The 17,078-nt window shown below is 42.9% G+C and overlaps 1 protein-coding gene across 1 annotated transcript in view; it reads left to right on the top strand.

Moving 5' to 3' along the window:
* TMEM123 (transmembrane protein 123) overlaps positions 1-13,801 on the top strand; it is a gene marked incomplete at its 5' end in the record, with an annotated part of 34,299 nt that extends 20,498 nt beyond the window's left edge. Inside the window, one exon of the mRNA XM_083499980.1 lies at positions 9,734-13,801. Within this exon, the coding sequence (XP_083356106.1) occupies positions 9,734-9,758 (25 nt within the window). The 3' untranslated portion in view covers positions 9,759-13,801. The remainder of the gene's footprint in view (positions 1-9,733) is intronic.
* Between the last annotated feature and the right edge of the window lie 3,277 nt (positions 13,802-17,078).

Below are 17,078 nucleotides of genomic sequence, written 5' to 3' on the forward strand. Positions count from 1 at the left end.
CAGAATTGCTTCTTGCGTTAGCCCTTGAGCAAAGCTAAACTCCTCAGCAGTGCTGTTGGACTCTGAACGTTTAGCAGTGTGTTGGTGAGCTCTTTAGATTGAATGTGGGGAACTTTCAGCCCTCCAGATTTCTTGCATAAGTTCTTGGAGGCCAGACTGGGAGCAGCCTCCGGGACCATATAACACAGGTCCTAAAGGATCTACACTGGCTCCCAGTACGTTTCCAAGCACCATTCAAAGTGTTAGTGCTGACCTTTAAAGCCCTAAACGGCCTCGGCCCAGTATGCCTGATGGAGCATCTTCACCCCCATCGTTCAGCCCAGACACTGAGGTCCAGCTCCGAGGGCCTTCTTGGTGGTGGCACCCACCTTGTAGAAACTCTGCCATCAGATGTCAATGAGATAGGCAACTATTTGACTTTTAGAAGACCTGTTCAGGGAAGTTTTTAAGGGTTGATGTTTCATGACGTTTTTCATATATTGTTGGAAGCTGCCCAGAATGGCCGGGGTAACCTAATAATAATAATAATAATAATAATAATAATAATAATAATAATAATATAGACATGGTGGCTATACTCAGCCTCTCTGGTCAGAGGCTGCATACTTCTGAATACCAGTTTGCTGGAAACCACACAAAAGAGTACTTCTGCACTCATGTCCTGCTGGCAAGTTTGCCCCCATACATGTGGTTGGCCACTGAGAACAGGATGCCATAGAATTATAAGAATTGGAAGGGACCCAAGGGTCATCTATGACAGGCTTCCTCAAACTCAGCCTTCCAGATGTTTTGAGACTACAATTCCCATCATCCATGACCACAGGTCCTGCTAGCTAGGGATCATGGGAGTTGTAGGCCAAAAAACAGGGCTGAGTTTGAGGAAGCCTGATCTGTGACATACTAGAGGGACCAACAAGTTCATCTTATGCCCAGGTGTTTCTGAACTACAGCTCCCATCAGCCTTAGCAAGCATAATAATAATTTATTATTTGTACCCCGCCCATCCGGCTGGGTTTCCCCAGCCACTCTGGGCAGCTTCCAACAAAGATGGAAAATACATCAAAATGTCACACATTAAAAACTTCCCTGAACAGGGCTGCCTTCAGATGTCTTCTAAATGTTAGGTAGCTGTTTATTTCTTTGACATCTGATGGGAGGGTGTTCCACAGGGCAGGCGCCACTACCGAGAAGGCCCTCTGCCTGGTTCCCTGTAGCTTTGCTTCTTGCAATGAGGGAACCACCAGAAGGCCCTCGGCGCTGGACCTCAGCGTCCGGGCAGAATGATGGGGGTGGAGACGCTCCTTCAGGTATACTGCCAGGGATGATGGGAAGTTCAGCAACATCTGGAGGGCCAACAATTGCCCACACCTTTAGATGCCTAGGTGCGTTATTCCACTTGCTTCAAAATGTGCAAAGCCATGTCCCGGGCGCACCTCCTCCTCATTCTTCTGGCGGGGAGGATTAGACCTTTGCTCCAAAGTCAACTATCTTTAGGACAAAGGAAGAGGAATTGGCATGCCGGACATTGCCATGGCTTCTCAGCGAGCTCAGCCTGTTTTATCTTTGCATTTGTTTATTTGCAGTTCCAGACTCCCATTTATGCATGGAATGCTCAGCCCAAGGCTGGCTTCAGTGGTGGGGGGGTCCATCTAATCTCAACCATCCAGAGGTTTCCTTGCACTTAGCTTTGATGTGCTGTAGTTATCAAGCTGTGTTTTGCTAGTTCATTCATGCACATTTGTACGCCTGTGTGCAAGATCTTTCCGACATGCTTGCACATGTATATATCCTTGACATGTTTTCTTTGTTAACGTAGCTGGCTCCGTCATACCCCCCCTCCCATTTTTTAAAAGTAATGCTTGAAAATCCCTCATGTGTCCGCTACTTCTGCCCCCATATTAAGTAGGAAAATGCCAGTTATGATGGATTGGGGAGGGTATGTGGACAGAGGGAAGACTCACGCATGGCTTGATTGATTGATTGATTGATTGATTGATTGATTGAATTTATATCGCGCCCTTCCTCTCTAAGGAGCCCAGGGCATCAAATAGACAAACTATTGAAAAAGAAAACAAAGCAAAAACATTCTAAAGCAGCCTTTCTCAACCTGTGGGTCCCCAGATGTTATTGAACTACAACTCCCATCACCCCTAGCTAGCAAGGCCAGAGCTCAGGGATGATGAAAGTTGTAGTCCAACAACATCTGAGGACCCACAGGTTGAGAACTGCTGTTCTAAAGGAAGTTATAAACATTCTTCCATCCACTTGCAGGGACGGTATTTTTCTGCTGCCAAATGCCTGGGTAAACTGAAATTCAAATTCCTCCTGAAGGTTAATAATGATGAAGACAGACTCACCTTGCTAGGGAGCACATTCCACAAGCAGGGAGCTACCACTAAAAGGGCTCTGTCATGGGTTGGCACCAACCAGGGAGACCTTGGTGGGGGCACCACCAACAAGGCTGCACACAGTACTGTGACGCAGGGGGCCTATTCTGCTGCTCTCCCCTTCCCCACCCAATTTTGTAAGAGAGGGAACCCATGAATTGGGTTCGATCTCTGTTGGTAGTCCCTTCCCTTCCTACAGGCTTGAGCATTGTTGATCAGTCAGTGACTTCCTGCTTTTCCACCTCACAGTGCAGCATTATCTCTAGCTGTCTTGGCCTGAGAAACATTAGCAGCTGCCTTATACCAGATCACATAATTAGTCCATCTAATGGTAAACCTCTGGGATTCGCTGCTACTGGATCTTTTTCAGTGAAAATGCTAGAGAATAAGGCTTGGGTCCTACTGTACAGTGCACACTGCTGAACAGTGGTCACTCCCCATGGACTGTGGCTCAAACCCATAAGGTGGCCTTCCCCAAGGGGGTTCCCTCCAGATGTTTTGGACTACAACTACATCCGCTGAGGCTGATGGGTGTTCTAGGCTGAAACATCTGGCAAGCACTGCATTGAGAAAGACTGTCATAAAAAAACTTCACTGCTTAGATGTCACAGATACCCTAGGTAGCTTGAGTCTATTACTATTTATGACATTTTTAGTCACAGTGTAAGCAACTAACACTGAAATAATAATAATAATAATAATAATAATAATAATAATAATAATAATAATAATAATAATAATTTATTTATACACTGCCCATCTGGCTGGGTTTCCCCAGCCACTCTGGGCGGCTTCCAAAATACAATAACCTATTAAACATTAAAAGCTTCCCTAAACAGTTAAAACCAGTTAAAAACAATGGAAAACATTCCAACCAAGGAAGAGTAGCAGATTAAACTAATGGACTATTCTGAAATGTCAGAAACTTGCTGGAAGAATCGGAAACCAGGAAGAAACAACTTTTAATAAAGAACGGGGGGATTGTGTAAACTGTTTGGAAAATTATTGTGTACAAATAGGATCATCTTAAAACGCTTAGTTAAAACGATTGACTAAGAAATAGTGAGAGAATAAATGAAAATTGGACTATTGAGCAGGACTTCCGGTCGGTGCCAGCGCTTAATGGCGGTCCTAGCCCCGAGCTCCGGGGAAGGACTGCTTCGCAAGTTCGGGTCTTACCTGCTACGGCAAGCGGGGGACCCCTAAAATCCCAGGCGCTGAAGCCTGAGAACAAGGAGACTCGGTGGGCACCTTTGCGCCCCCCGGTACCGTGAAAGCGACACCGGGAGCGAGCGCGGTGCTGAGAGTCGCTACCCAGCCTGCGAAGTGAAGCCGCGTCGCCATTAGCGGAGAGCGCCGATTCCTTCCTGAAAAGAAAATTCGGACTGAATTCCCGTGAGTAAGACTTGAAAAATAACTGGGACCCTCTAAACTTTAAAATTTGAACTAAAAACGGGGGAGATCTAAACAAAGGAAGTCTGCCTCCCCCCGACTGCATGAAAGTGAAAGCAACGGAGCTCTAAACTTGCATCCGTTTAAACCAGCTCTTTAATCAGCTAAACCGGACATTTGGACCTTTGATCTCCCCTCCAGCTAGCAGGGCAGAGGGGAGGTGAATTGGACTAATAATTGCATGATCTATTGGAAGTTAAAAATCTCTGCCGTCTCACCCATCTGAAAGCATGAAACGGTCTGCCTTTTTTTTTTTTTTTAGCACACTGAACTGACTTTTCCCTGTAAAGTGATATTTTGATACAAAGTTCCCACAGTGTCTGGCTACTCTGTAGTATAAGAAGAAATAATACAAACTGGATAACTGTGGCAGCTTAAAGTTACAAGCTTTCTAGCAACATTGATTTGGACTGTGTTAAGCTCTTGTTTTGTATTCTGGACAATCTCCCCTGTTTTTTGGTACTTGGAACATTGTTCTATGGCCATTTTGATTTGCTCCCTCTAGAGGATAAAGTAAAGTTTGCCACAGCTTGACAGTGGAACTTTCCAAGGGAGAAAATTCCCGTGGGAAGTGACCTTGACATGAGTGGCCCACAAGAAGAGATAGTCACAAGAGCTAAGACCAAGCACCATCAGCAACAACAACAGCTGCAGCAACAACAGGCAAAGAAAAGAGGATCAATTTCAGGCCCAACAACTGGAGCAGCAGGAACAGCAGGACAAGATAAAGGGACAGCCGCCTCTATGGAAGCTGTGACAGATGCGCTGCTTAAGATCAACCAAACTTTGGAGTCTTTAACAAAACAGACCTCAGAGAACACACTAAAATTAGCAGAAATTTCAGTAAGATTAAACCAGAATACAGAATCTATAAATAAACTGGTGGAGGAAAATGCCACTACGCGTCAAATTGCGGAAGATGCCAAGGCTACGGCGGGAGAGACACAGGAGAAATTAGAGCATGACTCAACTTTGGCCTTGTGGGACTTACAGAGGAAAGAGAGAAACTTAAAATTAAGACTGATCCCGGAGAACGAAAGAGACAACCTTGTGGAATATCTGACACGGGAGTTTGTGGACTGCTGGGACCTTGAGGAAGACGAATTCAAAATTACGACTGCTTTTAGATTGGGAAAAAAGCAAGACAGAAAGACCCCGAGAGACTGTTTGATTACATTCAGATCCAAGGAGGAAAGAGACAAAATATTAAGACTACACTTTGAAAAGGCCCTGCAAATTGGAAATTCAACTGCACAGTTCTTCAAAGACATCCCAAAACATATTTTGGATTTAAGAAACTTCTACAAGGACTTAGCTCTTCTGCTAAAGAAAAATTCCATCCGTTTCAGGTGGGAGTTCCCACAAGGACTGTCATTTGACTACAAGTTAAAGAAGGTAAAAATAAAGACAATTCAAGATAAAGAAAAATTTTTGGCAAGATATCAGGAGGAGCTACAGAAGGGGATTGTGGACGTACTTGGAGAACAGAGGAGAGCACTGGAGATCCTGAATCTCTCGACTGGACAAAAACCACCACCATCAGAAGAAGAGCAACAACTTGGAGCTGTTGGAGGAGCCTTAGAAAAATAACAAGATGGCTCTGCAATTCCTTAGTTGGAATTGTAATGGACTCAATGTGCCTTTGAGGAGAAGACAAGTATTTCACATACTGAATAGAGAACAATTGGATTTGATATGTCTACAAGAAACTCACATAACCAGAGCCCACAGGAGACTACTTATAAATAAAAGGCTAGGACAAGAATTTATCTCATCAGACAAAGTCAAGAAGAGAGGAGTTGTAATATATGTTAAGGAAAAATGGGCTCCAAAAATGATATTTAAGGATGAACAAGGGAGATATCTGGCAGTGGAAATACAAATTCAAGGAGAAAAATTTTTAGTGGTTGGAATTTATGCGCCAAATGAAGGCAAATCGGACTTCTTTAAGAGACTTCATGAAACTCTTTCTGACTATTTGGATTACAATATGATAATCATGGGAGACATGAATGGTGTGGTCTCCACCAACATGGACAAGGCACAAAGACTAACAGTTAGTAAAGAAGGGAGACTCCCTAAGACTTTTTTTGAAATGACAGAAAATATGGACTTGATAGACATATGGAGAACAGGGAACCCTCTGGAGAGAGAGGGAACCTTCTTCTCCCAAGCAATGACGACCTGGACCAGAATTGATCAAATTTGGGTTACTAGTGGAATGGCTCCAAAGATTAAGAAAGTGGAAATCTGCCCAAAAACTTGCTCCGACCATAACGCCGTGAAGATGGAGATGAAACTTACAACAACTGGTCAATTCAGATGGAGAATGAATGACACCCTCTTTCGGGACAAGGAGATTCTTATGAAGGCCCAAAAGACTTTAAAAGATTATTTCGAAATAAATATGAGGACCGACGTGGAGAAAAGAGTGATCTGGGATGCAAGTAAAGCGGTCATGAGAGGATTCTTGATTCAACAAAATTCAATAAAGAGGAAAAAACAAAACGAGAAAAAAGAGAAGCTATTGGAAATGATAAAGGAAGGAGAGAGAAAATTAAGAACAAAACCAAAATCTCAGGACATCTTAAGAGAGATCAAGTTATATCAAACACAATATATGGAATTGATGAACCAAGAGATTGAATGGAAGATAAAGCAAATGAAGCAAAAGACTTTTGAATCAGCAAATAAATGTGGTAAACTCTTGGCATGGCAATTGAAGAAAAGGCAGAAACTAAATACAGTTACAAGCCTGGAGGTGGATGGAAAGAATATATCTAAACCTAATGAAATTAGAAACTGCTTCGTAAGTTATTTCAAAAAGCTTTACACTCAAGGCCCCCAAAATGAAGAAGATATAGACAAATTCCTGGGAAAATATGGATTACAAAACATCTCTCATCAAAGTAAGATGGACTTGAACCAGAGAATCTCAGAACAAGAGATAGAGGCTGCTATTCAGAACATGCAATTGGGCAAATCTCCGGGACCAGATGGACTGACTTCCAGATACTACAAATCGTTGAAGGAATGGCTAACTCAACCATTAAGAGAAGTGTGCAACGAGATCCTTGAGGGAAAAAGGGCCCCTGAATCGTGGCAAGAGGCATATATTTCACTCATACCAAAGTCAGAGACTGAAAAGACCCAACTTAAGAACTACCGCCCAATATCACTCCTCAATGTGGATTACAAAATTTTTGCAGACATTTTGGCAAAAAGATTTAAAAGAGTATTGATGGAGAAGATTCATAAGGACCAAGCAGGTTTTCTCCCCAAAAGACACCTGGCAGACAATGTAAGGAATGTAATAGACATTCTGGAAAAGCTAGAGGTGAATATAAACACTAAAGCAGTACTGATTTTTGTGGACGCGGAGAAGGCCTTTGACAACATTTCTTGGAGTTTTATGAGAAAGAATCTTCATGGGATGGGGGTAGGCCAGGGTTTTGAGAATGGTATGGCTGCAATATATTCTGAACAAAAAGCTAAACTGATTGTAAATAATGTTATGACGGAGGAACTTAAGATAGAAAAAGGAACACGACAGGGGTGCCCGATTTCCCCATTACTTTTTATTTCAGTTCTGGAGGTGTTGCTGAACATGATAAGAAATGACCAGCAGGTTAAAGGTGTGCAGGTCGGAGCTAAACATTACAAGTTAAGAGCGTTCGCAGATGACCTGGTATTGACTTTGCAAGAGCCAAACACTAGTACAAAAAAGGTTTTAGAAATAATACAACAGTTTGGCCAGGTAGCTGGATTTAAGTTGAACAAGCAAAAAACTAAAGTTTTAGGGAAAAACTTAACAGATATGGAAAAGGAGAAATTTCAAGAGGAAACAGGTTTGACTGTGGTAAAGAAGGTGAAATACCTAGGGGTTTATTTAACATCTAAAAATCTGAATTTGTACAAGGATAATTATGAAAAATGTTGGTCAGAAATTAAAAAAGATCTAGAAATATGGTCAAATTTGAAACTGTCAATGCTAGGCCGAATCGCTGTGATTAAAATGAATGTATTGCCTAGAATGCTTTTTCTGTTTCAGACCTTGCAGATTCTCGACAAGATGGAATGTTTCAAGAGGTGGCAGAAAGATATTTCGAAATTTGTCTGGCAGGGCAAAAAGCCCAGAATTAAATTCAAAATATTAACAGATGCCAAAGAAAGAGGGGGTTTTGCCCTGCCGGACTTAAAATTGTACTACGAGGCAGCAGCTTTCTGCTGGCTGAAAGAATGGATGCTCCTCGAGAACACTGATATCTTGGATCTGGAAGGTTTTAACAATGCTTTTGGTTGGCATGCATATCTTTGGTATGATAAAGTAAACAGCGCTTTTAAAAATCACATTGTTAGGAAAGCATTGATTAATGTCTGGATAAGATATAAAGATCTATTGGAAAATAAAACCCCTAGATGGGTGTCACCAGTGGAGGCCAAAGCAGTGAAGAGACTCAATACGGAGGCCGGATGGCCGAAGTATTGGGAAATCTTAGAACAGGATGGAGACAAGTTCAGACTACAAAGTCAGGAGAAATTGAAGCATAAAGTTGGAAACTGGTTTCAATATCGTCAAATAATGGAATTTTTTAAACAGGACAGGAAAATTGGTTTCCAGGTGGAAAAATCAAAATTAGAAACTGAACTGTTAGAACCCAATACTAAGATTTTATCTAGGATGTATAACTTGCTGTTGAAATGGAACACACAGGATGAAACAGTAAAATCTGCTATGATTAAGTGGGCTCAGGATGTTGGACATAACATCATGTCAGCTGACTGGGAATGGTTATGGAACACCGGTATTAAATTTACGGCATGTAATGCCTTAAAGGAAAACATTATGAAAATGGTATACAGGTGGTACATGACCCCAGTCAAGCTGGCAAAAATCTACCATTTGCCTGATAATAAATGTTGGAAGTGTAAAGAGACTGAAGGTACCTTTTATCACCTTTGGTGGACTTGCCCGAAGATTAAGGCCTTCTGGGAAATGATCTATAATGAAATGAAAAAGGTACTTAAATGTACCTTTCCCAAAAAGCCAGAGGCCTTTCTTCTGGGCATTGTCGGCCAATTGGTGACAAAGAAGGATAGAACTTTTTTTATGTATGCTACAACAGCGGCAAGAATACTCATCGCAAAGTATTGGAAGACACAAGATTTACCCACTCTGGAAGAATGGCAGATGAAAGTGATGGACTATATGACATTGGCCGAGATGACAGGCAGAATCCGTGACCAACGAAAAGAGACGGTGGAAGAAGACTGGAGAAAATTTAAAAGTTATCTGAAGGACTATTATAAACTTAATGAATGTTAAAAATGTCGTGGTTTTTAGAAACAAGGGGGTACAGGGATATATGGTTAGAAGATAGAAAAGGACTAAGCTGACAGAGATTTGAAAGCAATAATTGGGAGTTGCTAGTTGAAGTATGGACATTGGGATGCAGAGAGGGGGGGTATGGGGAAGTCCAAGAAAAGAGGTTTATAAGAAAATATGTACGAAACTATGCGTGTTTGTTTGTCATTTTCATTGTTTGTTTGTCTTTTTAAAACGTTGTAAAACCAATAAAAATTTTATAAAAAAAAAAAAGAAAATTGGACTATTGAGGAGATACAGTAAGAAAATTATAACCGAAGGAACCATGATAGTTTGGGGAGGGAAGCCAGATGGGATATTTGTATTGGATGTTCGTTTGAAAAATTGAAATATATATATATATATATATATATATATATATATATATTTACAAAATAAAAACAATGAAAACCGAAAAGCCAGAACACCACAAGTAAGCCGTATACTAAGAAGGTCCGCTACACACAATATATTGAGTGATGCTTCATCAGTGTAAATTTAATACTTAATGTTGTCTTCTTTTTTCCAGTGACGAACACGATGCCATAATTTAAAGCCTTCGCTCAGAAGACAAAGATGAAACCCCACTCTTGTTCCTGCTTTTAGAAGCAATCTCTTCCCCCTACGGAAAACAAGCTTTAAACTGTCCAGAGCCTACACTGGGTGCTTAATTGCTTTTTTGGGGGGGGGGTGTACCTTTCTGTAAAATTATGGTGGACCCAGATTCCGCAAGGATGCTGGAAATTTCAAAGTGCCTTCACTGAAGAGTTCTGAGGACCGTCTACACAACTGGTCCCTACTTGGGGACTGAAGACATGAGCTTAGTTAAAAGTTGCGACTTCTTAGCCATTACACGCTGAAAATCAGGGGATGTGGGCTCCACAACAGAACACAATGCTGTGAACATGCTTCTGTCTACCACTCTTAAAGTTACGCTGTCCTTCTGTTCAGCAAATAAACCAAGCTTCTGTTTTCAAGATGGCAGGTGAATCCACAAGCAACCTTTTTCACGTTGCTCTTCTTCAGTTTGTGGAATGAGGTTGTTTGGGCAGGGAGAAAAATATTTTTGTTAATGACCTGACGTTGCATGTGCCTTGAATTTTTGAGGAAAATATTTTTCTACTTTTAGCATATACAAGGGTGCGTGAAAGGGTTTTTTCATTCGGGCAGGAGAATTGTTTGCTTTCTTTCGTTTACCTTGTGTGTGTTTTTATAATGATGCATCATCTGTGTGCTAGTACCCACTGGGTTGGAGGTATATAATTCCAGTTAATTTTCAGCACAACCTTGCACCACAAAAGCAAAGGCGCGTTTGGCAGGGTACACTAGAATAATTGCTCCGCTGGTTCCGTGTGTGGTGAAATCTTACCAGGTTCAGTACTGTGTGTCATATGAATTGGCCATGGGACAGTGGAATACATGTTGCCGGCCTGCCTGATATATACAGTTCCTTGACTAGTTCATTGCTTGAATTCAGGCTTGTGTCTGTTAAATGTCGTTGAGAAGAAAGGCAGATTCGTAAGAAAGCTTCCACTAGGGATTATTTAAACTTGAATACATTCTGGGGATGTTTTTTTAAAGGACGAATCACTGTTTTGAGAGAAGCTTTGCGTGGCGTACACAATATATATTTCTTTTCCTGCTCTTGCCTCTGTTCTTTTTTTTATTTCATAGCGTAACATTTACCAGATGCAAAAGAGGGGAGTGCAGGCTTGTCCATGAGCCGTAATTCCTCTTCCAATGAACTAGTTTGCATTGTCACGCTAAGCCACAGTTTGTTTTAAACCATGGCTTCATCGCAGACCCCAGCAGCTACCATAAATAAGCCATAGTATGGATTGTGTTGCGCAAATAAGGACTGTGTTTCATAGGATGCTGTTTCAGACCTGTGGTGCCTTAAGCTCAGCATTGTCTTACAATGACTGGCTCTCCAGAGTTTCGGCAGGGGACATTCCCAGCTCTTCCTGCAGATGCCAGTCATTGGACCTGGGACCTTCTAGTTTTGCACAGCGACAGTATCGTAGCCAATGAGGTTAATCCGAGGCGCGATTATTGCTGATTGGACCTGGGACTTTCTGTGTGCAAAGCAAGATGCTGTGCCACTGAACTGTGGCCCATTCCTAAAACCACGAGCCATGAAACAGAAGGGGGGAAAGCCAGTATTTATTCTGGGTTTATTTCTAGCTTTTCACTCGTGTTGTGTTTGGAACAATCAGAGCACAATCTGGGTTTGCATGACATGTCCAGCCATGTTGTGCACGTTGACGATTAAGCCGTTGTTTGTAACAAACTATGGCTCAGCATGGCGTGCAAACCAATGTAATTTCAACTCTCTAAAAAGAGCTGTTCTCTGTCTCCAGCCTTGCTTGCTGCTGAGAAAAATTATGCACTGTTCACAGAGAGAAGGGAAGCTTAAACTCCTTTCATTTGTTGTTGTTGGGGGGCGGGACATCTCCTCTTCCTAGTTCAGACACAAAACTTCCTCCCAAGCTCCTGATTGTAGCCAGCAGACTTTCTCTTGCCCTCATGACTCCGACATCAGGTGCACATAAGGCTTTTTCTACTTCCCTCCCTTTTTGCATGGATGTAACTGTACAGATTATGGGATGCGGGCGGCGCTGTGGGTTAAACCACAGAGCCTAGGACTTGCCGATCAGAAGGTCAGCGGTTCGAATCCCCGCGACAGGGTGAGCTGCCGTTGCTCAGTCCCTGCTCCTGCCAACCTAGCAGTTCGAAAGCACGTCAAAGTGCAAGTAGATAAATAGGTACCGCTCCACGCGGAAGGTATACAGCGTTTCTGTGTGCTACTCTGGTTCACCAGAAGCGGCTTAGTCATGCTGGCCATATGACCTGGAAGCTGTATGCTGGCTCCCTCGGCCAGTAAAGCGAGATGAGCGCCCCAACCCCAGAGTCGGCCACGACTGGACCTAATGGTCAGGGGTCCCTTTACCTTTTTGACTGTACAGATTGCAGTGGAGTTCATACCTAAGTTGTTTTGAAATCTCTCTTTTTTAAAAACAAACAAACACAGAGAGTAATTAGCCAATGCACTTGTTTGTTTGTTTGCTTGCTGTTAATGTGCCCACTGTTTTGATGGTCTCTGATTACATATCGAAAGTTCCCTGAAGTTGATGGGGGGCAATTAATGCATCTGTTTCATCTCAGAAAAGAACATACTAGTTTTTCACCACATCTTCGATGGAAGATTATTGAAACTACTGCAATGTTCTAAGATATAAGAAGCAGAAGAAAGCATCACGGGGCTGGTTAATAGCTAAAGGCTGTCGAGCAATGCTATACTTACCATGTGCGAGTCTGTGAATTTTTTTAACAAACACTTCCCAAGGGAAGCAGCTGGCACTATATTTAGAAGCATTGTGTAATGGTGATTGTTGTGAATGCATCCAGTCTCCATGTACCCATAGGATGTTCCTAACAACCACTGCTAAGGGATGGATATTCATGATTGACAAATATCCCTCCAGGAAGCATATCTCAGTATTGCAAGTGGGAGTTCCTTTGAGTTACTTAGAAAACCCTTTGCTCTATTTAGCAGTTTTAAACCAGTTCAACGGACATTGCTTCTTCCTGAAGAATCTTGGCAACCAGGAAGTACATCTCCCGTTCCCAATCCCCATATTGCAATTCCTAGATTTTAGAATCAGTGTGAAGCTGGTATCTGTTTGTCACCAGGCTTCTGGGAGATTTTTGTAATCCTCTTCCCCACCCCTCTTTCCCTCAAAAAAAGTTTAATATTTAATATGCAAGAGTGCTTACTGTTAAAATGATGGAGTCTGTTCATTGAACAAGAAGATTGGGAATTGGGTTTCCATCTATTTTTAAAAAGATGAAACAATTAGATGATGCTCCAACCCCCCATTTTCCCCCCTGATGTGACAAGGATGCAAATTGTTCTGAGTAATTGTAATGAACATTCTTTTTTCTACCAAACAGTTGCCAGATTTATTCCAGAGGTTTTCAATATTTTTGAGTCCACGGCTCCCTTGACCAACTACATTCTTTCTGCATCTGCCCTGGGGAGAAATGCTCTCTGAGCCTTAGAAGCCCAATTATGTCCCCCCTTGCCTGCAGAACTGGCAGCCTCTCACCCTTTTCCAAACACCCTCCCTTGTGGATTGTTCCTTCAGCCTCCTCTCCCCTCTCCTTGGGAGTCCTCTGAGCCGCCACAGCTACCGCCCCTGCTCTCTGAGCTGCCCTCCCCCCAAAGAGAGGTGCCTCCTCACAATGCCCCACAGGGGCCTGAGAAGCACCCCCTAGCCAGCCCTAGAGACACCATTTGCCTGGGGAGCTTGTAGCCAGGGCTGCTGCAACAAACAGCTGTGCAAGCCTTTGGGAGGCAGAGATGCAAGAGGGCATCCGAGGAGGGAAGGGAAGGGAGACACACTGTTTGAAAACCACTGCTTTATTCAATTAAACTTGAGGGCCTTTATTCAACATTTTGCAACAGCTGGTAAGAAATACTCAGTTTCTGTATTTGACGGTTTCTTGTTGTCACCTACCTGCAGTATATATTTGATTTATCTCATTTTTTTCCTGCTGCCCTTCGCTCACAGAAATAAAGGTTAATGAAAACTTTTGTTTGCAATCTGAGTGCTTTAAGGGATCTTGGAGGTTACTCCCAAGCCTAACTTCTCAGCATGTTTGCATTCCTGTCTGTGGTGTAGTGGTTAAGAGCAGTGGACTCATAATCTGGTGAACCGGGTTCGCTTCCCCGCTCCTCCACATGCAGCTGCTGGGTGACCTTGGGCTAGTCACACTTCTCTGAAGTCTCTCAGCCCCACTTACCTCACAGAGTGTTTGTTGTGGGGGAGGAAGGGAAAGGAGATTGTTAGCTGCTTTGAGACTCTTTAGGGTAGTGATAAAGCGGGGTATCAAATCCAAACTACTACTACTACTACTTCATGACGTCTTTGCCAGCTTGGTCCTATCCACAGAATGGAAGATGGCAGAATCCCCAAGGTGCTCTACAGGGAGCTGACTTCAGGCACCAGGAGCATTGACTGACCAACTCTGTGTTACAAAGATGTCTGCAAATGTCTCATGAAGGCTGGCAACATCAACTCTGACCTGTGGGAATATATATATATATATATATCATTCTATAATGCTCAGATGAGACAGAGGTCCCCATAGCACTGAGGAGCGTATGATCCAGTGGAGAATCTGTGTTCTAGGTGTTGCTGAACTCACGCTGCCATCATTCTTGACCTTTAGCCATGTTAGCTGGGACTGATGGGAACTGGAGCTGAACCAAACCTGGAGGACAACAGCTTTCTCCACCCCAATCTTGTGTAAGGCCTAATTCTCGTATTGCTAATTATGCAGAGCCACTATGGGTCACCTTGGTGCATCTCAGTGCTCCCTCGTGTGGCAAGATATGACCTATTGCAGCCAGGTAAAGTACAGAATTTCACAAGTGCGACCTGCAGTGACACGTTACAACATGGATTGCCCCTGCTCAGGGTTTCAGCCAAGCCTTTTCCCTTCCACTTTTGGCAGTCAAGCATTCTACGTTCATGGAGCATGCTCAGTCTTTGCTGGACTTGGCTGAGCCCCACACCCCAATGTTCTTTGGTCTTCTGCAAGGGCCATGCCAAGTCAGCTCATTCTATGCAGAGAGCCCCAATACCCCAAGGACTGCCTCTCCATACATGAACCAACCCTACTCTTCCATCCTTGGAAGCCAGACCTTTCTTGGGTGCAGGAGGAAAGGAAGATGTCAGGAAGTTCTGGAAAAACTTGGGAAGTTGCCATATACCAAGGCAGACCAAGGGACCATCTAGCTCAGGCGTAGCCAACATTGAGAACCTCCAGATATTTTTGGACTACATCTTCCATCATCCCTGACTATTGGCCATGTTGCATTGGGCTGATGGGAGTTGTAGTCCAAAGCATCGAGAGAGCACCACATTACCCAACCCCTGAGCTAACTTATTAATATCTGCACTGCCAGGCAGTGGCTTTCTGGGGTCTGAAGCCATTTCAAACCCCGCCTGATGGTGGAATCTGGGTCCTCATTGCACAGCACGACCATCACTGAGGTACAGTCCATCCATTATTCACACGAATAAAAGAGCAGCTGAGAAATGATCACTCAGGATGAGGTTTCTTAGTGGCCTAATCTTTCCTGCCCTTTAACATAAACAGGAGGTTTTATGATGCTGACTTTCTGAAACCTTCCCCAGCCATTCAGCCTTTGCTTAGGAAACTGGTGTTTATCTTTGCCTTTTGTCTGCCTGGGTCTGTTCAAAACTGTTGTGCAAAAAAATTATATATAAAGGTCACAGGGAGTTCAGTCCTGCACAGCAGTTAAGCATTCCTATTTTTGCAGCAGTTCCTCAAGCAGGGCTGTCAGAAATGGTTTGTTTTATTTTCAAAGCTTCGACACTTTATTTTCAAAGCTTTCAACATCCGTGTGAGTGGGAAGGAAATTCACTTTGTTCCCGTTATGACGAACATTTCTATAGCTAAATATGTTATGCATTCTAGCTATAAGGGACTAAATTCATCCAAGCACTGATTATATAACTACATACCAACTCTTGAAACACCCAAGAGGCTTCTAATTCCTGCATTCCCTCCCACTCCAGCCCGTTCCCTGCCAAAATGCTCAACATTCTGCTCAAACTCAAAAGGCTGTGACTGGGAAGTGTTGCAAATTCATGTTTATAAATGTGCATATTTTCAATCCTGCACATGTGGGGGAAACTTGCCCCTTGTATGGATAGTGCCATAAAGTTTAGCCACTAGGTGGTGCTGGACATAGCTGTCTGCTGGGTGGAAGTCAGCAAACCTTTTCAACAGGGGGCTGGTCCACTGTCCCTCAGACCTTGTGGGGGGCCGGACTATATTCTGGGGGGGAAATGAACAAAGTCTTATGCCCCACAAATAACCCAGAGATGCATTTTAAATAAAAGGACACATTCCACTCATGTAAAAACACCAGGCAGGCCCCACAAATAACCCAGAGATGCATTTTAAATAAAAGGACACATTCTACACATGTAAAAACACGCTGATTTCCGGACCGTCCGCGGGCCGGATTTAGAAAGTGATTGGGCCGCATCCGGCCCCCCGGCCTTAGTTTGCCTACCCCTGTTCTTGTGTTTATTCTGTCCTTGATGGAGAAAAGCCAATGCAGACTGCACAAAGAAAACACAAAAACTCAGATTATATCTTTAATTATATATATCCATTGAGATCAGACATGGAATATTAGATAGAAATTAAGCAGGAAAGAATAATCACCAAATGCACAGGCAGTACCTGAAAACCAAGTTCATCTAGGGCAGTTTTCCAAGATAGTGATGTTATTACTCGGATTGTCACTTGCTCTCTCTGTTACACAGAAGCCTTCAAAATTTGGAGCTGAATGGCTGAATAAACTGAACTAATGTGATTTATTTAATTGTTGATGATCTCAATTAAAAGGCTGTGTGTGTGTTTATAGTGCCAGCATATATCAGGGAAGTGGAACCACAGGGCAGGGGCAAATGTTTTGCCCTCTTTGGCACCTTTTAGATGTTTTTGTCTGGCTAGAATGTGATGCCTCTCACCTGTCTACAGAGAGCAAGGTGGAGGTTAAGAAACCACTGACATTTGCATGGTTGGCATATAGGTAAAAGTGACATCCATTGCTTCACCCACTTCCATCTCTTCCACCAGTGGCATGAAGCATTTGAAATGAGCTAATGCAGACCCTGGGATGAAAAGATGAAAAACTTAAGTTGTCTTTAGAAACATCAAAATAGTTTTTCCTTTTAATATATTTAAGCTTCCAGCGTCACATATAATATGAAGACTTTGGAAAAAATATACATCTTCCATTAGGGCAGATTCTGCTAGGCGATGAA

The sequence above is a fragment of the Podarcis liolepis genome, assembly GCF_965112155.1.
Source record: "Podarcis liolepis genome assembly, chromosome: 4".
NCBI classification, from domain to species: domain Eukaryota; kingdom Metazoa; phylum Chordata; class Lepidosauria; order Squamata; family Lacertidae; genus Podarcis; species Podarcis liolepis.